Here is a 22767-nt window from a genome sequence, read left to right as displayed (position 1 = left end):
GTTGTATTAGCACATTGCATAAACCAGCGCAATGCTGTATAGTTTTCAACCAACAGATATCCAACCAGAAAGTAAAGAAAATAAGTTGACTTTGCAATTACAAGATGGCTAGAAGTCCTAAAGGAATCATGCGTCATATTGCAAATTTACTTATTCTCCATCAACAACAATAGGAAATACACCAAACCAATGTCTGTCTACATGCAAAATAGCTATCTCAGAAGCACGGTGCCCAGTTTGAAAAAGATTTCGGTCCTGAATCTCTCCATTTAGATTCATTTCTCGAAAGAGTTCATTCAACAGCTAAGTTGTTAAAAACCATCAGGAATTTGAACATTGAGGAAATTTGTCTCAGTACATATTAAATACTGTGTGACTCTTTGTTTTGTAATTGTTTTTGATGACATATTCTGCCCTCCTTATAACTGCAAATCTCTTTTCCATCCCTCCAGCCACATACGGGCCACGCAGAGGCACGGGGGTGTCTTCAGTGACTCCTGGGAGGCAAAAACCTACAGGGAGGTCCTTTGGTGCCTCCTTCCTGTGTTCTCTGCAGGTGCCCTGCGTGCTGAGTGAATCCGGGAGAGCACGTGACTAATTTGACTGGACTCGACTCAGTTAATTACACATCAGTTGATAGATTAACTTTATCAGTGACTGCATACAAGTCTTGAAAATAGAGTTACTTTCCTTTTAATTTGTGGCTTTTCCTGATTCACTGGGATAATTCTATGGTAAAAACAGATAAGACACAAACACAGAGACTTCCAAGTACTAATTTGTTTCTGTACATTTTATGTGATAACAGGGAAATTGTCTTTCTAGGATAGTCACTCTATTCGAATTTATAAACTTCTATTTGGAAAGCCAGTCATTGCTACTTGCAAGATTTAAGAGTATCGCTAGTTAAACGTTCCTCCAAACTATCAGAAGAGGTTTTGTTGTAATTTGGCAAGGGTTAAAAAAACCATTAATTGTAGGCGAAGGAAGACTACAGGAGTTACAATTGTAATAAGGAACGTCTTTATGAAAAATTACACAGTATAGAGAGATGATTTTTTTATCAAGGAAGTTATTCCTGGTGTTCATCTTCTTAGGGTCTTTATGGCAGGCTTTAAACAGCTGAGTTTTTGTACATTTGTGTTTAAAAGAGGTTGCTTTCTCAGACTGAATGCATTGCAAAGAGTCACAGGTATTCAATTCCAAGGAAGAAACTGCCCTAGCACATCTAGGTTAGATAGAAGAGCCTGTGTAGGAAAAAGTATGGGGCTATTACAGACATTAAAAGAAGAATTAAAATAATCAGAAAGAGAACAGATTTCTTTAAGAATCCTTCCAAACCTCAGGTTAATATAGTTAAATCAAAGCTTTTGATGCTTAGGAATTTAATGAGTATTTCCTTCCACAGGTAATTTCTTGAGAAGTCTATTTATTTTTTCGATGTAATGGTTAAGTGTTCATAAGAAATGCCTTAAGTTACCACAGAGAGAAGCAAAATCTGAGCCTTTGCAATGTACGAAATCAAGCCCACTGCTTTAAGGCGCCTTCTTCCCGAGATGGCCAAACCCACCCGAGTGACTTACTAAGGTGTCTGGCGTCGACAGCCTCGTGGCGTTCAGTCCTACCCACGAAGGGAGCATTTGGGACATCCAGTTAGAGATGATGGCCAAGCTGCTCAGCACAGCGCCAAGCTTCAGCAGCGGAGCGCTCATGGCGGTGGAGCTAAGGAAGGAGTGTTCCCGGGACTGACGGAGCTCGGGCCTGGCCGGCCGGAGGCGGGGCTGCGCGGCTCCATCTGCACATGAAAGGAGATGGACTCCCCGCAGCCCCCAACCTCTGCCCTCCCCCTGCCCCCATCAAGGGAAGTGCCCTGCGCTGCCTCTCCCTGCCTTCCCGGGCGCTTTGCTCCGAGGGATGTTCTGGGAAGGGCTGCAGGGGTTGGAGGGAGGGAGGGAGGGGGGCCCAGGGCTCCCCCTGCCCCACCGGAGTGGTCCACGTTCACAGAGCGCATTCCTTCCAGCGTTTGCGGGGGTCGTCTGCGCTTTGCCCTTTCGTGAAAAAACGCGCCTTTGCACGGAGGTCTCTGCCAACGTGCACAAGTCAGGCACGAACTTAATACCTCCACGTGGCTCCGGGCGCAGACAGGGCAGGAAAAGAAAAGTCTGCACCGAATTTCCGAAATGAGAGTAAGAGACCTTCAAAAACAGTACCCTGAAATGAGCTTTGCAGGCTGAAGAAACAGCGTCAGAGGCGCACGGCTGCTGCCCGCGGGGAACCAGGCACCTTAAAGGCGGACAGGCAGGAAGGACAGCCTCGGGGAAGAGCTTCTGCGACGGGAAGTGCATGTGGTTCCAGGAGATGCTCAGGCATCCTGGCAGCCGCCCTGAACTCTGCCTCTCCTCCCGAGGACCACGGACAGAAGGACACCGGATACCAGGAGTCTGTCTCAGGAGAGGGCGTGTGACTTACTGAGAGAGCAGAGTTGGGATCAGGGAGTCTGATGGTTGCAGTTAGTCACGTGAATGGCCAGAGACATCAAAATTCCTTGGCTTCAAGTCTTTTTTTCCCCTTTTCTACAATATAGGGCGATTGGACTCCCTGCTTTACACGGTTCCCTTCAGCTGTAAAATTCACCGACCTGTTTATTAGAGGTTTTTTTTTGTTGTTGGTGTTGGCAAATGGGTATATTGAATTGGAGCTTTTAGGTAACTTCATCATGTTCTTTGCAAATACTGCACATCGCCCACGTCCCAATCTCGGATCCCGGATGGAATAAATCAGAGGCCATTATCTTGAGTAGCATATATGCTTTAAAATAAAAATAGAGAGGTGAGACGCAGAGGGAAATGTGGCCGAATGAAAATTAGGCGAAAAGGAAACTGTTATAAAAAGAAAAAATATTGTTTTGATTCCTTCGGAGAATTCTGAAATTATTTGTAACTGGAACTTTGAGCCAAAGATGTATATTTTTCTTAAACACTTTAGGCAGGAGAAATAAAAGAGATGGCTGTCATACAATTGAAAGAGATACATATTTATAGAGGCGTTGTGTCCCCTCTAGTCTCAAAAGCAGCCTTAAGCTGGGGTGAAAGCTGAGATACTCCTTGAATCTTCCTTACCTCTATTACCTAGGAAGCAGGCTACTTTTTTCCCATTAAATGACATCCAAAGAATTTCAATTGACTTATAATTTAACCAAATGTCCAGAAAATCAAATGTTACTTATCTTTGTCTTTCAATAATCATATCATATGAGAAACCAATCAGGATAAAAGCACACTACTTTATATACTAAACTTGGCATTAAATAACAGAGTATTCATAGAAAGCACTGTGAAATTTTACTTTAGTGTAACAGGGTAGCAATAACAAAAAGCAAAGTGGATTTACAAATCTGTTTGTTTAGAAATACACCTGTACTCTATCTGACTTTAATAAAGGAGGGGAGTGCCTTTTCAAGAGTTTAATTTCCAAAATTGAAAGCTAATATATGTGCAATTACTGGGCAATTTAAGATGCAACATGGCAGATGGTAATTATACTTATTAATGGAACTGTCAGTTGACAAAATAATAGTCTCTTTGGAAGAATATAGGATTTAATGTCAAGGGAAACCAGGCTCTTAATTGCAAATCCAAAAGAAAAGAAGAAATAAAAATCCAGCATAAATGGAATGCTTCTTGTAATTTCCCAGAGACGCAAATAACCACACTAAAGGCTGAAAGAGAACAATAGTGAACGTTTATGATTTGATGATGTTTATGAACAACAAACATAAAAGCTATAATGTGTTGTTTTTAGAGCAGGTTTAAATGGCACATACTGAAATAGCAAAGCTCTCATTCTAATGATTATTAGTTGTGGGAAATAAACATAACTACCATTTGTAAAGACCTAAATGTTTGTGGCGCTCGCATAATCTAGTGAAGTGATTATCATTACAATTTCCATTTCAGAAGTTGTAGTTTGCAGATGGGGAGGTGAGTTTTCTGTGTGGAAGTAGCAGCCTGTATTCAGGGCAGGAAACCCAGTGATTACAGACGTCCTACAGGGATAGTGTGAATGGTGATAGAGTCAATGTTGAGAGACAAGGCTGGAAATGTTCACAGTGACCAGCTGCCAGGTTCAGATCCCCTGAAGGTGCCTGGACATTACCTTGGAAGTAATTCAAGAAATTTAAATTTAGGCAGAGCAGTGAAGTCATTAGTGTTATGTCTCACAGGGCTACGCTGGCATTTTCCCGATGCAGGTTGGACAGGTGGGGGTTGCAGGAAGAGCGAAACATACCAGAGACAGGAAGGTCACTTAGGGACATGTTCTGCCAGGGGTGAGACGCGCTAAGGTCCTGAGATGGGGAGCTGGGGGTGGAGTTCCAGAGAATGGATTCCACAGGGATTTCAGGTAGAATTGGCAGCACCTAGTGACTGAAGAGATGTGAGCAGTCAGAGAGAGAAAGTTACCTGGGGAAATTTTCAGGTTCAGGGTTTGGGTGGTGAATGGTGTTCATCAGGATAAGAAATACAAGTAGAAGTATGACCTTAGGGAAAATAAAGAGTTTATAGAGCCACCCTGGATGTGAGTGGCTGATGGTAGATGGAGTCCCAGGATAGTAATGTACCCACGTGTGAAGTTCAGAGAAGGATCAGTTTCACTAGACCGCACAACCACAGTGGCCTAGTAAAAAATCATATCCTCCATAGATGACAAAAATGTTTCATTTAGGAACAGTCTTAAAACTACCTTCCAGTGATTTTATTTAGACTTTAATTCAAGATAATCTCTAGATTTAGTTACCTATACATAATTACCTACACACTTTTGTTTAAAAACAACAAAACGACTTATATCACAAGTAAATGGTGACAATATTAGTAACTCTAGTAATTTGACAGAAAAGGTGATCTGACTACATATTTTCTTTTTACAGTGTCAATGTGGATCAATAACTATAAAACCTACAATGTGCGCTATTACTAATGGAATGCTGAATGATATTGATTAATATGTTTTTTTATTCTTTAGGTTTTTTATGGTAGCCTGTCTTCCTATTATTCAGAGAGTATTTAATGATAAACCTATGTAATAAATAATTGATAAGCAAATAAATAATGACCCAAAAGATTTATAGGTGTCTTATGTAATATTGGCATGGTTCATCCTTGGAATTTTACTTTTTCCCTTGATTTGGAGCATGAGTGTTTACTATTGCTTTATCGCTCAATGCACTTTCTAGTTTGGGGGCCATTGTTGGTAGGCGGTAGGGGTTTCTGGGGAACTCAGCTTCGGCAGATTGGAAAACGTCAAATACTTGGAAAGACCCTGATTGTCACATAAACTGTGGTCAAGAACCCAAAAGTTTGACCTTAAGCAAAATGAGAAAAGAGGCTGTAATTATTTGTTAAACAATAGAAAATTAAAGGAGGAATAGTCTACATGCACTTCATTGCAATTTAAAACATGAATACTTTGCGGAAAGTCTGAAGAGGAGAGCAAAGAGGCCTACGAGACAAGGTTGCAGGGACCAGTGAAGGCCTTGCTGGTGGAGGAGGAGAGAGGAAGAGGGTAGCTGTCAGGTAGAATGATGACAGGTGAGCTGTGTGGTCAGCGCCAAGCGCAGTTAAGCCAAAGTGACCTATAGAGACAAGCCAAGTGGCTCTTGCTAGCAGCTTACGCAGGGACAGTTGGGAGCGTGGTGTAAAAGGAGGATGGTGGGGGACAGTTGCTTGTACTGAAATCATTCTTGGGGCACGATTGGCCCCGGATGGAGGCATGGTCCGTGAATGGGCAGGTGCATGGGCAGCTCCATTTAGTAGCCTCCGTTCTGTCTTCTGTAAAATAAGAGATGTCTGCCGCTGTGTGGGAGGGCTCTCAGGAAGACCCACTGAGAGACTGTCTGAACGTGCCTGCAGCGTGTCAGGGGCTCTGTCCGTGGCAGCCCTGCCTTTGGTAAGAAATGGCATGGTTGGGGCAGGGCCCGAAGGTGGAGACCAGCTCGAGGTACACGAGGCCCTGAAAAGGTGGGTGCCTGTGCCTTTGCTAGGGGGAGTGGCGTTGAGCTTGGGCCATACGCTGGCTTTCCGTTCCGTCGTGGTGCGTGAAGAGAACAGCACAATTTTGCTGAGCGGCACAAGTCACTCTGAGTTTCTGGAGTGAATGGCCCAACTCAAAGTAGAGAGAAGGAGCTAACGGCCTTGCTTCTCCTTCACTGAAAAGTCAAAGCCGGAGAGCTCCCTGCAGTCCCGCTGCCACGTGGTCTCTCGAAGCTCCCCTGGGCCCATGTGCTCCACCTGTCCTCCTCCTGCCGCGGATCCGTCCTCTGTGTCTAGGCCGGGTTGGCCCCTCCCCATACACCATCCCTTTCAGACATCATGCAGGAAAATTACCCGCCAAGCTTATTAAGAGCCAGGGTCCTAGGGCTCCGCCCCCACCCCGAGAGCCTGACATCTCTTCCAGCATGTGACCAGATACCTTGTGTCTCTGACAGTCTCCCCGCTGATGCTCCGCTGCCATTTTGGACCACCCTGTGGGTGGACTGCCCTCGATCAAGTCCACCTCCCCTCCTCAGAGACCGCTCTCTTAATTCTGTCTTTTCTTTCTGACAACAAACCTTTCTTTTTTTAATGGATCCTCCCCAGCCGTATATACACACTCCCTATATCTCTCATCTTAAATGCAGACAAATACACAGTACTTTCTTGATACCATGTTTTCTCTATTTGTTCCTTTATTTCTCACTGTTTTTTTAGAATGTACCTTCTTGGGAGAATTGTCTGTACTCATCATCTTTGTTTTTTTCTCTTCCTAATCAAGTTTTTCTCCACACTTCTCTATTCCCCCGATAAATACTACTTTTATCAAGGCTACCAGTGACCCACATTGCTAAATTTAGCAGTAAATTCTCCATCCTCAGCTTTCCTGACCTAAGAGTTGTATTCATCAGACTTTTACTTTCTCCCCCTTGAAATGATTTCTTCACCTGGCTTTGAGGATACAACATTCATTCACCTAGTTTTCCTCCCACTTGACTTTCTGGCTCATCTTTCTGTCTCTTTTGTTGATTTTTCCTCATCTATATGCTAATGACTCCCAAATTCATTTCTTCCTCTCAGACCTGCTCTATCAATTCAGACCTTTTATCCAATTACTTATTTGACATCCCCACTTGGGTGTTTAATAGACATCTTAAATCGAACATGTTAAAAATGAGCTCCTAGTATGCCTTCCCCATCTCCAGCAAACAAAACCAAACCTCAAAGAAGTAAACAAAACATACACATGCAGTCATTCCTATAGTCCTACAGTCTTTCCTATTTCAGCTCCGTGCTATCGCTGGTCAGTCCAAAAGGTTAGGTTTCAATCTTAACTTTTTAAAAAAATTTTACATCGCTTATTGATTCCATCAGCAGGTCTTCTAGTCTTTGCTTTCAAAATATATCTGGCAGTTAGCCATTTTTTCCCGCCCCCAGTGCCACCATGCTGCTCCGAGTCACTGTCACGCCTCACCTGGTCTGTCACAGAAGCCACCAGTTACTGGCCTTGCACCACCTCACTCTGTTCTTCACCTTCCCCCCACCCCGTCAGAGCCTTCCTCTTACAATGTAAGTCAGATTATGTTATTTCGATGCTTAAAACTCTTTAATGGTCCCCATCTCGCTCATGGTAAGAGTCCAAATGTTTAGCATGAACTGGCAGGTTCTACAACAGCCCGGCCTCCTCGAATCTCGCTGATCTCATTCCTTCCTTCTCTTCACTGGAGTCCCTCTGTCCCCTCACAGATGCAAGACGCGCTTCCAACTCAGGGTCTCCGGGTTTGCTCTTCTCGGGTGGAATGCCAGTCTCCAAGAATCGTCTCACTCCCTGTCTGCGTGAATTCCAAGGTCGCCTTCTCAGAAGGCCTTCGCTGCCCATGCTGTCTCAGATGTCTGCTCTTTTCATCTGGTTGCTTCATGTTGTGCCTGCTGCTTTATTTTTCCTCCTTAGGACTTGTATTACAAGTTAGCGTTCTATGTGTACTCTTTATTCATCTTGTTTACTGTTTGTTTCCTCCACGGGAAATAAAGTTCCACGGAGGGAGGGACTTTGCCTGGCTAGTTCACTGGGGTATTCTCATGCTTAGGGGAATGCCTAGCACATAGTAGGTTCTTGATAAATATTTATTCAATTAATGACCAAACAAATATGGTACTATTTTGTTCATGACCTGCCCTTAGTTTAAAAGTGAGACCATTCTCAGTGTGAAATTACAATATAGTCTTTTTTTCTTTTTTCTTTGCAAAACGAGTCAGTGTAATATATTGCATTTTGCATGTGTGTTTTTGTGTGTGTCTAATCAATGTACACGTGACTAGAGGACAGTGTAAAAGAGTGAAACATTATGCTTATGGTTAAAAATGCTTTTTCCTTCAGATTTCAGAGTTATAATGCACGCACTTTTGGTCTACACCTAGAAGTACTGTCTCCAAATCTTGTTCTGTGTTTTCTCCATAGGCCTCAAGTCTGTAAAACCCCAAATAAACATGGAAGCAATCTTCTCTTCCTCTCGCCTTTCGCTAATGCAGTTTGTCTCTGGGAACAGAGGGAAGGCGGAGGAGACTGTAGGCTATAGGAAGGGCGAATTTAAATAAAACCAATTACAGGAGACAGAGATCTGAGTGTCCCATCACCGGGGGCCCTTCATTCGGCCCTTGGCAATTAATTAGGGACCCCCGCACAGCTCCTAGAATTCAGTGCTTTGCCATTCTTGCCTTGAGGTCACAGGGTTATCTTAGAAGCGTCCACTGATGAAAGAATGCATTTACAGTGACAAAGTTCCTTAGAGGAGGGATTTCCACTTTCTCATCTCCGGCATCATCTGAGAAGCCCTGGAGGGTCCTCCGATGGCTGGCAGCTGCCGCTGCTGCTGTTGCTACTGCTGCTGCTGCTTCAAAGGAGGAAAACTGGGTGTGCGTGGGAGGAATGCGTTCAGAGCACGCATGCTTTTTCTTTTTCCCCTGACACTCCAAATTGAAGACGTGGGGAAACGAAAATTCAGGATTAGGCCAGAGGAAAGGAGAAGGTAGAGCTCTGGGACAGAGAGACCCTCGGGCGGTGAGGCAAAGGACTTCAATTTTGTATCAGCTTCATCACTCTGGGCTCTTCCACTGGGAAATTATGATATGAAACTGAGTTTCCCATAGAGTCCCTTCTGCACTATGGTGTCCCACAGAGGAGCTCAGCTCTGTCCCTGCAGTCACACCAACTCCTGCCCACTCTGCTTTGACACACGGCCAGTGTGTGGCCTCCCAGAGCCTTGGCTTCCTGCCGGGAACCTGGGGTTAATAGGAGAACCTACTCCCTCAGGCATTTCTGAGGGCGAGATAGACTCCTACACACACAGCACTTCTCACAGGACCAGCCAATGAGCTTGCGACCCATGGTAGCCATTATTCCCCTGCCAAAGAGGTTCTGCATCTTTTCCTCATCCTTGTGGTAGACGGGATGGGGATGGAAATTGTTAGTGATAAAGAAGTGAAGATCATCCATCTTTGGGGTGACTTAGGAATACAAAGGCTTTTCTCTCACAGTTGGAAGTGCAACATGTTCCTGGTTCTCCTGTGGCTGGTTCACAGGGCCTCACCGCTCAGAGCATCCTCGGAAGGGAGGGTCTAACGTGCCCACCCCGCAGAGCCGTGGGGAGCTGCCTGTCGAAGCCTGTCTGCCAGGCATTGGTCTGAGAACTTCACTTGTATGGACTCATGTAATCCTCACACAAACCCCGGGCGTTGGTGCTGTTACTGCAGCCAATTCCCAGTGAGGCGCAGAGGCGCCGAGAGGTGAAATAAGCTAGTTCATTCAGGTCACAGCGCTAATAAATGGCGGGGCCAGTATTGGAACCCCAACAATCACATCCTCAGAATCTCCTTCCGCGTATGCATGCGTGCACGATGCACACACACTCACACACACACACACAATAATATTGTGGCAAATACTGATTTCAAATGCTGTCTTTTAAAAATAATTGGAATCATTTGGGGGAAGATTACGGGTTAGTCACTGGCATGCTCTTGGTCAATGAATGCTTCAAGCTGCGCGCAGAACCGAAGGGGTAACAGGTCTTCTGTTACTGCATTTATCTTTGGCTGTGACGGAGCAAAGCTGTCACCCGGGAGATGCCGAGTCTCAGGTGAGGCTTCAGCCCCTGCTTCATTTTCATTGGGATCTACGTTCAGATTTTTCTAATTCACCCACCTCACCAGGGCAGACCAAAGGATTCAATTACGGCCAAAAGCTTTTTCGAAAGGAACTGCTTAGGATGAGAAATCGCAAAGTGGCTGGGAAATTGCCTGGGGATCTGAAAGAGGACCTTTCAGTGGCATCGAGAAAGAATACAATTGGACCTTCCAATGGGCAATTTTCTGAAAACTTGTTGCAAGTTGTTTCATCAAGCTTATCTCCCTCATGCAATTGGAAATGTAGGTTTAGCAGGAACCCCAAATTCAGCGGTAGTAAATAACCCCAGACATCAGAGGACCAAAGCAGGTGACATTTGTGGTCTGCGCTGCAACAAAGGCACCTAAACTGCAGAAGGTCTGCAGGGTGAGTGCGCAGCGGCGGCCGCTGCGCTATGTGTCTCCATCGCCCAGCACCAGGATGTGTTTTGTGACTTAAAAGCCCTGGGCAGACAAACGCAGTGACACGTTAAGGGTGGGGAAGATCTGGGTTTGAAGCAGGTCAGGCATGCTTTGTCATTGAAAGTGTCATGAGAATGATATCGTTTTATAAAAGGGAGCCAGGAGATCAGGGAAGGCCAGGCGGTGAAAACCACCACCCGCCGATGAAGGGGTACGAGTGGGTCATCACCTCGTTTCCCTGTCCTCTTTGTTTCCGTGCAGTTAAGGACTATTAACTTTATACGAAGAGTTTTCGGAGGCCTTGAGTAAGAATATCGGAAAGAGGTCCAATGACACAGAATTACGGACTTGACAGTGGATAAGGAAAACTTTTTGACAGAGGTTGTCTCTTGTTATTGGCATTAAATAGATGCTTTCTTTTGTGTAATATTTTTTTTCTCTCCGAATTTTCAGCCTAAGTATGTATTATGTGTTGTTAGAAAAACATAAGCAGAAGTATGTCGTTACCCTCTCTTCGACCTTTAAAGGCGTTTATTTATCAAATATTTATTAAGTTCACTTGTCGGGCCAGAAAGTAGTATACAGAAAAATGCAAAATAAATATGATCTTTTGAGTAATTTATCAATCTGAGAGTAAGAGAGAATATAAGCAACTATGTCCATTTGAGCAAAGAGTCCACTCTTAGAGACAGAGAGGAAGGTAGAAGAAGGTGGGATTCGTGCCGTTAGTTGAAACGGTTGGGAAGCACTTCATCAGGAAAGGTGCTTGGGCTCGTTTTAAAAGTTCAGTTCTTCATAATCTTAATTTTTAATTTGCTCAGGGCAAGGGACAGTGTAATTTACTACGGGTCCTAAAATGCAATAAAGTTCACGTTGTGAGGAATTTGGTTCTGTGCGTCAGACGGTGGAGGGCTTCCTTGGTGGACGTGCACCTTTTCTCCCAGTGATTTATATGTTGACCTCTCTTCGAATTAATCAAATAAAATGGTGATGTTGATCTGAGCCACAGTCTAGGTCTACTGAGTATAAAAAGGCTGTGAAAGGAAGTGACTGTGATTTAAAAAAGAGGATTTTCTTTGAGGAGGAGGGGGCCACGTGGGATTGTCAGAGCTCTCGAAGGGCCGTTCGTTGTTGACTGAGACAATCACGTTCAAAGTCACGTGTACATGCCAATAAGGAAAGTTTGAATTCTAATACTTATCAGTAACCTGAGTCGTGCATGGCCAAAAATTCATTCCAGTCTCGAGGCTTCTGGTCAGGTTTCTGCATGAATGTGCGCAAATGCACCCTAACACAGGAGGGCTGCGATGCTGCCCTTGTTACTGCTGCAGTCTCTTTGCAATGCTTTCTCTTTCCGTCTCTCCGGCCCCTTCCTCCCTGCCCCCCAACCTCCCTTCCTCCCCTTTTCTTTCTCCTTCCTCTCTCCCTTCCTTTCTTCCTTCCTTCTTTCCTTTCTTCCCTCCCTCTCCCCCTCTCCTTCTCCCGCTCTGCCCCTTCCCTCCCCTCCTCCTCCTCTTCCTCTCCATCCCTCGCTTTGAGCAAACTTGGTCGAGCCTTTCCGGGAGTCCTGCACTCATGTTGTCGGATGGGAGAATGGCTTGTGAGGGTCCCCCAGGTGACTTTGGTGTGTGGTCTAAGGGAGCCTGGCTGTGGTTCAGGCCTGGAAAATCCTCACAGTTTGCACTTCACACTTTCTGTCTTCCCTCTCCACTCATTCCACACTTTTTTTTAAAACAAAACCGAACAAAAGTACCCTTTTCTCAGCATTCAAACACGCATGCCTAGGGTATAATTTACCTCATACTGCAGTCCATAAGGTTTTCAAGAAGTTATTGGATTTAAAACTGGGGACCACGCATAACTGCTGTTCAGTAACGGGGGTCCATCATTCCTGCGATCCTCATTAGCAGCTTTTCTTCCAAGACTGATTTGTAAATATGTCAGTGATAAAAAAAAAATAAGTTTCCTCTCATATATTTTGTTTTCCAATAATATATAAGTCAATATTTTCCTACAAAAATTGTATTTAGAGTTACTATTTATGGAGCAAGGTTTGTTTCTTGGCGGATCATGTGTGCATTCAACAGGATTTTTGGATCCTTCTCTGAACGCTGGACACTCAATGCAAACAATCAAAGATGAATAAAGTCCACTCTCATTCAAGACCTCACATTCTAGCGCATAATTCCCATACTCGGTGGTGTGTAGTGTGAACGAGATGCAGTGGCACGTAAACAGGGTAGCAGTTCATTCCGTTCGGGTGGGATAGTAAAGGCTTCAGTGGACAGTGGTTTTCAGTGGACTTAGTAGAATTTCCTAAATAGATCAGGAAGGAAAGGCCAATCTGCCCTGAGGATAGCACGTGGGCAGGTACCACGGAGGCACGAGGGACTGCTTGTTCTTTAAGGAGCTCTCAGTTGCTTGGCATGGGGCAGTCCGGAGTGCTCGATGGGGAGGGGACAGAGGGGATGGGGGTGGAGAGGTGGCAGGAACCAGCCTGCTCCTGCGGGTCCCCAAGGGGAGTAGATCATAGCACATGGAGTCTTTCAAGAGTTGCGTCCAGGGGAGTAATGGATGCCAGGCTCGTATTGGGGAGAGGGGTGAGGGGTGAGGAGTGGATGGAGGGTGGGGGGAGCAGTCAGTGGCTTTTTGGCAGCTTAGGAAGAATAAAGAAAAAGACAGGAAGGATAGGACAGGAGCTGGATAAGGGGGAAGGATAAGACATCTTATGCGGAGCTTTGTGAATGACTGGGTGTAAAGCGGGGAGAGAGAGAGAGAGAGAGAAAGAGAGAAAGAGAGAGAGAGGAGACCAGCGTGGCCTCTAGGCTTTACAATGTGCAATACTGCAGCCTAGGCGCTCGGATTGCCCAGAGCAGGGCCTCGCAAACATAAAGGTGCAGGGCCCGAGAGTCTGCATTTCTAACAAGCACTCAGGCGGCGCGCCCGTGGCAGGTGTGCAGACCTGCAGACCGCACGTGGAGCAGGAGGAGCCTGGAAGGCCAAGTCATGGGGGCGGGACTGAACTCTGGGCTGGCGCTTGTGGGCACCAGCCGTGTGACAAAGGGGGCGCGGCCAGGAAAAGAACAAAGATGTGGCACTCCCCGAGGAAAGTGCAAGCGAGGACTCCCAAACACACCTGCTTCTCACCGGGAAATGTCCCCACCCAGAGACCGTTGTCAACAGAACGCACACACTTAAACTTGACCCACTTTCTATGGTGCTAGAATTGCATAGAAGTAAAGCTGTAGTTGAAATGTTATCTTGAAAGAAAGAAACACAAATGCAATGAGCTTTCTTACAACTGTGAGGATGTATTTGCAGATGGAGATTTGTTTTTGCAAACCTCTTTAAGGACGTCCTTGATGTTTAAGGACTTCCTTCATTTCTTCAGTGACTCTTTTATTCCTTTCCTCTTCAAAGCCCTGTGTTCTGAAGAGCCCCTTCCAAACGTCCCTCCCCAGTTGTCTAAGGGGAGCAGCGTGCCTGCCCTTCCTGGAGTAACCCCTCGCATTTCATCAGAGCTCCCCTTACCACTTCCTGTCCATTCCACGGAGCCGGGTGTCTTTGGCAGGATTCTGATTAACTGCTATTATATTTGCATCGCACACCATAGGTAAGTTGCCCCATCCAAACCTCACTGGCTCAAGGTGGATGCTGCTGTTAAGCACTGAGGACTATTTTAGTGGGACTAGAAGGGATTTATGAACGAAGTGGCCATAGTTAATTAATACAGCACTTCTGAGTTTTGATGGCTGTGGCTGCTTCCCCAGCTTCCTGCTGGCAGGTCTTGGGTCACCATACTTGGGTAGCTGTGACTCGGGGTTGACTAGAGACACAGAATAGGCGGTCAGCCATATGCTCTGATTTTGGGGTGGGGTAGAAGAGGGTGAGAAGGATGGTGCTTTCACAGCATCCACTCATTTTAGAGACATCGTCTATGAACTTCCTTTGAACGGTAGTCTGGATACAACACAATTGCCTGTTGCCTTTGCAAACATAGATTTCCTGCCCCCACTTGACCGGAAATGCTATTCAAGGGCCTTGGAGTAGAACATGTATTGTCACTTTTCAAAGCTCCTCATTTTGATGTGCAACCAAATTCCAGAAGCACGTATGTAACCAAGCAGGTGTATGGGAGCATTATCACAGTGTACCGTTACTTCCAAGTGGTAGGGAGTAAAGGTTTCGACCATCCAAGAACATGGCGTGAAGTTCTGCTACTCCAGGTCTCACTCGGTAGTGACGTGCATTGTGCCACATCCAGAAAAGTTGAGTTTGCTGCTCTGGTACTTCCTGTGTTGCCAAAATCAATGCTGTGCACCTAGAGGCTTTGCCATTGGACATTTCCGATCGTAAATGAATCCCTGTAGTTACTGATACTCTGTTTACTGTCTTAGTTCTGTGTCTGAGGAACCAGCTGGGAGGCCTAGGGTTCTCTGTTACGTAACCGCCCTTTAAAATACCAGGCTCCCTACAGCTGTGTTTTTCCAAGAAGAATATGCCCAGACTCATTGACGGTTGCACTCAGAGCCTGCTTTCAGCTCTTTGTCCTTTCTGGCCACTCTCATCTGGACCCACTCTTGTTGGTCAATATCATCCTGCTCAGAACAGAAAGGAATTTTCTGAAACACTCCAGCGTGGCCCGATCGCTTTAGATCAGAAAAAAGTCAAAAGGCTGACTCATAAAAGTGGTGATACATTTTTTCCTCTCTAAGAGTAATGAAATTTATCACAATTTAAATGATCCTTTCTGTAACGAATAACGATTATAAATGACATGAAGAGAACATTTTCCATTTTTGAAAGTTAAAAGCCTGTCTTGACCAGCGTTTTCTTATTTATTAGAATCTTAGATATTTTTTAACTGTTAGTTTGCTAGCAGTGATTGTTTTGTTGGTTCTCTGACCAAATCCCATAGGTAGGAGTGATCAGACACTGCCCATTTTCCTTTCGCCCTTCTTGTTTTTAATGCATAATCTTGGAGAACATGAAGTTTTCTTTAGAAACGCATAGCTTACATTTCATTTTCAGGGTGATCGGACTCCCCCAGCCGGAAGTGGTGTCAGGACAGTGTGGTTAGAGAGCTTTTCTGGAGCTGCGGTCCCCTGAACCTCACCCGACTTCATGCCTGTACCTCCTCCAACTCCAACGTTTGGCGTCCCTTCCACTTCGGCTCTCATAGGCCTCAGTAAATGTGGAAACCAGCAGCTGAGTAAATGACACACTTCTTTTGCAGGAGAGGTTAGCTGCCCCGCGCCACCACACTCGGAGGCTGGCCCGTGACCAGAGGCCCTCGCGGTCCCCATGTTTCTCTCCCAGCTCTGTGACCTCTAGCTCATTTCTCTTGGCCTCATCCAACATGACTTTGCATTATTGCCTCTCCTTGGCTCCCCTGTCTCGCTTCCCCTCTGGTGTTTGCATCATGGACTTCCTGCGCGGTTCCTTCCTTGATTTCGCTTCCCTGCTCTAGATCCAGGCCATGAGGAGCCTGCTCAATGAGGCTGATTTTTCAGTAGCATCTGTGGTTGGAGCCGTCCCGTTCAGTCCTGAAGAAGGAGTTGATTTAATAGAAAGTCTTGGTCACAGGGGCGCGTTTTTGATTGTGCAGGTCTTTCAAAGTCACTGTTACTTTCCAATAAGGCTACGCCTTTTCAACTTTGTAGGTGCAGAAGCAGTCTGTGTATTAGCGCAGTGGGTTTCAATCTCCACTGCAGGCCTCTAGGCGTTTGGTTCCTCTATTATAACATTTTTTATACTCAGGTAGATTCTCCAAGTATGTGATATTATTGTACATGTAGGGGCAGATCAGAATGGAAGGCAAAGGCATATCAATTCTCTCAGCTCAGCAGCAGGTCATTAGGGCATGTTTGGTGCCAGGGCACCACAGAACATCCCGCCCTAAAGCCATCGGTATCTACCCTTGGGTATCTCGCGGTCCATCAAGTCTCAGCCTGGGAAGCTCCTGGGAGCCTCTGGTGCCATTAGCCCAGGGCTGAGAATGTTTGCAGGGACTCAGGGTGAGCAAGTTCAAGGCCCAGCAGGTTAGAACGCAAAGCTCTGACAAGCCAGCTCTAGCAGATTTGCTTTTAAAAAACAAGTGGAGAGTTTGTATTAAAGTCTTTAAGCATCCACACAACATTTCTAGTTGGCTCAATGTTTATTTGGTCAGAATCCTTCTCAAAGAGAAAGTTAGTCCTGTGATTTGCCAAAAGGAAAAAACAGCAATCATATTTCATCAGCTGAAGAAATCTATCAATATGTAGGGCACTAATTTGTTTATTTAAAATACAGGCAGATGAAACAAAATGTCCCTAATTCCTAGACAGTCATTTCGTCAGCCAAGTGTATTTAAGGAAACACTGTTAATAGGTTTGATAACTATAAATGAATACGATAAAGTTATTTCCAGTTTGAAAATGTAATTGCTCTTTCAGAAATGGAAGTTTTTGTGTCCTAGTCAATAGAATCATTGATTTGGATTAAAATGTACTTTTCTGTTGGTCTGAAATTGAATAAAACTTCTTTAACTATATTCTATTTCTATTTTTACCAAAATTAAATACTTTCAATATCATTGTTCACCTACTGTAATTTGTATGTTGAATCAATGAATAATAAACATAATACCACATCCCTTTAGCTTACAGTGATTAGTACCTTAATTTGAGTGTTTGGCTTCATAAAATCATAAGTAGTTTGTTAAATGTCACAGTATATTAGGCATGCAATCTGCATTTTGAAATCTGGGTAATGGTAATTTTTAAAAATAGCTTTAAAAGAACATGGTGAATTAAAGAACATTTAATAGTACTTAATGTAAACTAAGTTAGCTTATGCAAATAAACATTCATTTATTCATATTAATGTTTTTAGACATGCATTCTGCATAAAACATTTTTGCAAGTTAGGTAATGATTAAAAGGCAATATGTAATGATCACTTATAATTTATTTAAATATTTGAAGTTTTTTTTAATAAATAACAAACATAGCTCAGTACTGGAATGTAACTTCACTAATTTTACCGCATGTGTGTGTGCGTGTGTGTGTGCGCGCGCTCGTGTGATTTAAAACACTTCTTGGGCTCTACTATATGCTGTGACTTAGAGAAAACAAGGGAGGATGTTACATTTTGATGACGTTAGAGATGATCACCGTTCCTGAGAATTCAAGCCCTGTGTGGGTGGAGGGGAGAAAGGTCAGAATTACTTGGGGAAGTTTTTTGTTTGTTTTTTAAGTCTTTCTATGCTGGGGGCTTTCCTTCTCCCAAATGTTGTGGCAATGGGCTCAAGAATGGGGGCGAGTGGGGGCTGACTTGTGGGGAGAAAACCAAGGGAAGGGGGCACGTCCTGCGGGTGAGCCCTCGTGGTGGTAGCACAGTCCCCGGGGGCCGAGGTGTGGCTGAGACAGACACCCGCCCTGGCCCAGCGCAGAGGCCACGCAGGTGGGAGAGCCCAGGGGAACTGTTTCGTAAGCAGAAATAGCAACTGGAGGTTTGGAAATTTGTTGGAGCAGGAGATTCAGATTCGATTGCTGTCCCTCATGGCAGGGCATGAGGGCCACCAAGAAACGTGATGATGACTCAGCCCTGACATGGCATTGTTTAAAGATGAGCGAGGAGACGGGCCAGCCAGTGTCAGAGCAGCAACGCTGGAGCCGTTAGAAGAGGGACAGGGGAGATACCGGCCCTGTGTGCCAAGGAGGCACGTCCTGGTGGCAGTAGGGTCGTGTGTTGGGGGATAAACGGGGCAGGACAAGGGCCATTCCCTCCAAAGTGGAGGAGCCATGTTTGGCTTTCCTTGGATCAGCTTCAGTCGTCCGAAGTGCGGCGATGGAGGAGCGGCAGGGGCCTCAGGACGGGGGGCCGTCTGACCACGACAGAGCGCGGGGGGGAAGCTGGGGCAAGTGAAGTGAGATTCTTCTGACATAAACAAGATTTTGAGTGATTCTGAAACGTGAGGGTTTTCAACGAAGTTCCTTATCCTGCAGTTCACTCAGTTGTAATAAGTATATGTCTACTTGAAGTAAGGGCTATACGTTTCCTGAGAGGGGATTTAATGTTTAAAATGGAAATTACAGCTTACTTTTCACCTTTTAAAAATAGTATGTGTCTGCAAAAGCTACTTATCTCTCTTCCCTGGAAAGATATCACTTGTTCTTGTTTAATCTCATTTTCCTCAGAAGTTAGACTTTCCAAGTTAAATGATGATGGATGATAATTATTCTTAATGAAATCTCAACTTGGCACCCACAAGCTAGGGAGCATGAAATGGTGTTAAAAAATCTTGTATCTGATTATTCTACTTTAGCAGTTAAGATGAACATTTTGGTACGTTTTACAATTCAAAAGCCTTACGCTATTATTTTTGCTTTTGTATCAACTCTATCGACAGTTGTCTCTAAATTCTTAATGGGTATGTTGTGAAAAATAAGTTCCAGAAAGTATAGAAAGTGTTCAGAATCCTTCTTTTATCAATAAGGATTATTTTAATAACCATAGCACATGGGTTACCCGGTCATAGGACGCTGGTAAGCTCATCGCTGAAAAGTCAGGCTTCAGTGAATACTGGAAACATTCTTAGATTTTCACAAGCTAAGAGAATTGCCAAAATAAGATTAAGTCTGTCAGAATAGCACTCTAAGACGGAATTCTCCTGGTTTGAATAATCTGGAAGCGGGGCCGCGTAACACAGTGTGAGAAGACAGATCCGAGCCAAAGCAGCGCGCCCAGCGTCCCCTGAGGTCGGGGCCAGCTCCCCGCCAGGCGCCCCGCCTTCTACAGGTGTGAGCACGGGCCCCCGAAGGCGACGCAGAGCCCCAGAGTCCCTGAGCAGGCCCAGCGCTGGGTCCCTTCTGTTTTACACATGGCTGTTTATTTCGTGAGGGGGAATTGTCTTGGATCTGTCCAGTTCAGGCTTGTAAAATCATGGGCTGATAAACATACAAGTTGTTATATTAGAAATAAAAGAAAAATACACATATTATAATCATAGAAGTCACTTGTGGGGGTTCTGTCCTTTACCCCAGCAAGATACTTTAATGACGGATGTCAAAGTGGAAGCTTTCCTGGCATTTTCTCTGTTATGTTCAAAAGGCAGAATTCCTACAGGCTATTGTGCAAACACACACACACACACACGTGCATGTGCAGAGATCCAACTCACAATAACTGTTCAGCCTATTTTACTCTAAAAAATAAGCACACTCAGACTAGCCAGGAGAAGCACCCCGTGGGGTCCCTTGTTTTAAAATAATAATAATGCTAATGCCTTGTTATTTCCTCTTGTGGCTTCCCAAGTTTGCTCATTCCGTCCCCAGAGCCACCTGAGAGGCCTGTCTAACCCACGTTGAAGACAAGTGTCTTAGGAGGTGGTGGCTTCTCTGTGGACACAGAGAGAAGGTGCTCGATCTCGATGTTCAATTTAATTCTTCTGATCCCTAGTGTATTTTTCTCTCTAGTATAAAGGAATAGCTGAGTACAGGGTCTTTGGAACCAAATGTCCTGGGTCCCGATTCTGTTCCCAGCATTTACTAGCTTAGTCAAGTTACTAGATCTTTCTTGGTTTTCTCTAATATGGAGTGGAGAGAAGAGTGGCACATAGAGAGTTACTGGTTGAGTTAAATGACATAATTCAGCATTTTAATTTTGCCAGACCAATTAAAAAACCTGTAAATATCAACTATTATTACTCCTACCTGATTCACATTTTATTTATTAAAATAAGTTGCCTCCAAATTTACGATCTAGCAAAGAAGTAGTGTCTGGACTTTGAAATGTAAGTTGGAGTCTCTAGTCTTTAGTTTTCCAGGTCTCCCTCTTACCGACGTTGCTCAGTATGTGCCAACTGTCCTGAAAGCCGGGGTGATCGCCAAGCCATTCCAGCCCCCTAATTCTTAGTTGGAAAAAAATGCAGAAGCTTTTTCCATACACTTTTTACCAACAGCAGTTGTTTTTGAAAATGCCTTCTTTCTGCCTGTGAGCCATGTGGTTTTTGAAGACTAATTATATATTTTTTAACTATTTTGCCTTATCAGATTAACCCAGAAGGACGCCCGGAGGAATTCCAATAAACGTTTTTTAATCCAATGCTGTGCCCGCCTCTAATGTGCTCTGTGACACTGGGCTGCACCGCTGACGCTGTCCACGCCTGGCAGGCAAGTTCGGATGCGTGTCCGGATCATTTTGCCTGCCCTACAGGCAACTGGGGCTGTGATGGATTTTTTTCTTGGCTCTCCACTGTAAAATAGAAATTCTAATGATGATGATAACAACAGGGACAGATAGATATTCATTGGGTGTCTATCAAATACCAGGGTGCTGTATTAGGAATTTTGATACCTACTAAGTATTTTGATCACTGCAGAAATCATGGCAAGTGTCATTGCGGTTGGACACACAAGGAATTTGAGGCTCCATAATATTCAACGCCTTACCCAGGTCACCCAGCACAACGGGCAGACGTTCATCTCCGGTTGTTCTGTGTTGTGACACTGTGTGAGGCAGGGATGAGAGGGGACAGGGATCCGGTCTCACGTCCCCCGCTGCCTGTGACGTTTCCACCTGGCCAGCCAGCCTGTACATTTTTCCCAGCGGACTTAACTAATGAGCCAACATTATGCCGAAAGTCTCTCTCAGTCCCCATTTCTCTTATCTGTAGACTTTCTGAGTCACGGTGACTGTGAATCCCCTCATGACTGGCCATTTTTTAAAGTAGAATTATTTCTGACCTCCTAGTCTTGGGCGAAATCCATTTGAAGAAATTAGTTTATGAAACAAAGTATGTAATTAAATTCAGTATTGATGAAGAAAAATGGAATGACTCTGCATACACCAGAATCTTTAAGTAGATAATCTCGCCTAGACTGAGAGGAAAAGCACTAGGGCAGCTGGTGAACAACCTGAAAAATACATAGTGTGTCAGGGCGGCGACCCTCTTCTGCATGATTCTGTAATGGTGGGCACGTGACACTGTACATTCATCAAAGCCCACAGAATGCATCACAAGTCGTGAACTAGAATGTAAACTACGAACTGCAGTTCATAATAATAGATCAGTATCGGATCATCAATTGTAACAAATGCACAGCAGTGGATCAGTCAGCTCGGCTGCCATGATGGCTCAGCCTCTCACCGCTCTGGCGGCCGGCAGCCGGAGAGCAGGGTGCCAGCATCGCTCCGGGCTCCCGTGAGAGCTCCCGTCCGGCTGGCAGGCCGCTGCCCTCTCGTCATGTCCTCACACGGCAGAGAGGGGGCTCTGGTGTCTCCTCCTCTTCTTATAAGGGCACTGATCCCAGCAGGAGGGGCCCACCCTCATGACCTCATCTGACCCTAATTATCTGCCAAAGATGCCATCTCCAAAGACCGCCCCATCGAGGGCTAGGGCTTCAGCATATGAATGTTGATGGGGACACAAGCCAGTCCCCCAATGTATAGTCATGCAAGATGTGAAGAACAGGGGACACCATGTAGGTGTGTGTGACCAGAGATGTATAGGGAAACTTTCTGCTCAATATTTCCAAAATCCTACAACTGCTCTCAAAAATGAAGTCTACTAATTTAAAAGTTTGAAATACATAGTCAAGGACACAGGAAGAGTTCAATGTACACATGTAAAGTGTACACAAGAAGTGACCATTTATAATCTCTATACTGAATTTTATAAAACAGTGTTACTTGAATTGTTTTTTCTGTCATTAGAATGCTTGCCTCCCCCGCCCCCCACCGTTTTGAAGCTATAATCAGATTCCCTAAATTGTTTGCCTGAGAGGGATTTGGAATGTGTCATCAATTCTTATACTCAGCTTCCAGTAATCTGGCAAATAGAGTCCTACCAACTTAGAAATAATGACAAGGAAAAACTTCAACACCATGACTTAAGTGAGTGTCACGAACTGGATTTTAGTTGGAGAGCAAAACTCGTTCACTTTGCTTGAGAAACAGTCTGCGCGAGGACGAGGACATGCCTTCCATAAATGACTGGTTCCTCCACGCTCAAGAGAATTTATCAAAATGCGCTGGCATCGTCAGCGCCGCTCCCCTAATTTATTTACTGTACTTCAGATTAAAGGATTTCAGATGGAACACAAGGGGGTTGTAAATATTTAAAAGCGGGTGACTTAGATCAGCAGTTCCTAAGCTTCTCTGTGTTTAAAAT

The 22767-nt window shown here is 44.8% G+C and overlaps 1 protein-coding gene across 3 annotated transcripts in view; it reads right to left on the bottom strand.

The window, feature by feature from the left end:
* The window catches only part of OLFM3 (olfactomedin 3), a 145347-nt gene that overhangs the window by 37555 nt on the left and 85025 nt on the right, over positions 1-22767 (bottom strand). The window contains exon 1 of one of the 3 annotated variants that reach the window (XM_054564764.1): positions 19125-19198. The exons of the other annotated variants lie outside the window; for them this stretch is intronic. Within the exon in view, the coding sequence (XP_054420739.1) occupies positions 19125-19151 (27 nt within the window). The 5' untranslated portion in view covers positions 19152-19198. Of the gene's footprint in view, positions 1-19124; positions 19199-22767 lie in introns of those variants that run through there. 3 annotated transcript variants of the gene reach the window in all.

This window comes from Pteronotus mesoamericanus, unplaced genomic scaffold (genome assembly GCF_021234165.1).
Source record: "Pteronotus mesoamericanus isolate MK-2021 breed Mesoamerican mustached bat unplaced genomic scaffold, CSHL_Meso_final scaffold_99, whole genome shotgun sequence".
Classification (NCBI taxonomy): Eukaryota; Metazoa; Chordata; class Mammalia; order Chiroptera; family Mormoopidae; genus Pteronotus; species Pteronotus mesoamericanus.
This window is presented reverse-complemented; position numbering and strand designations above follow the sequence as displayed.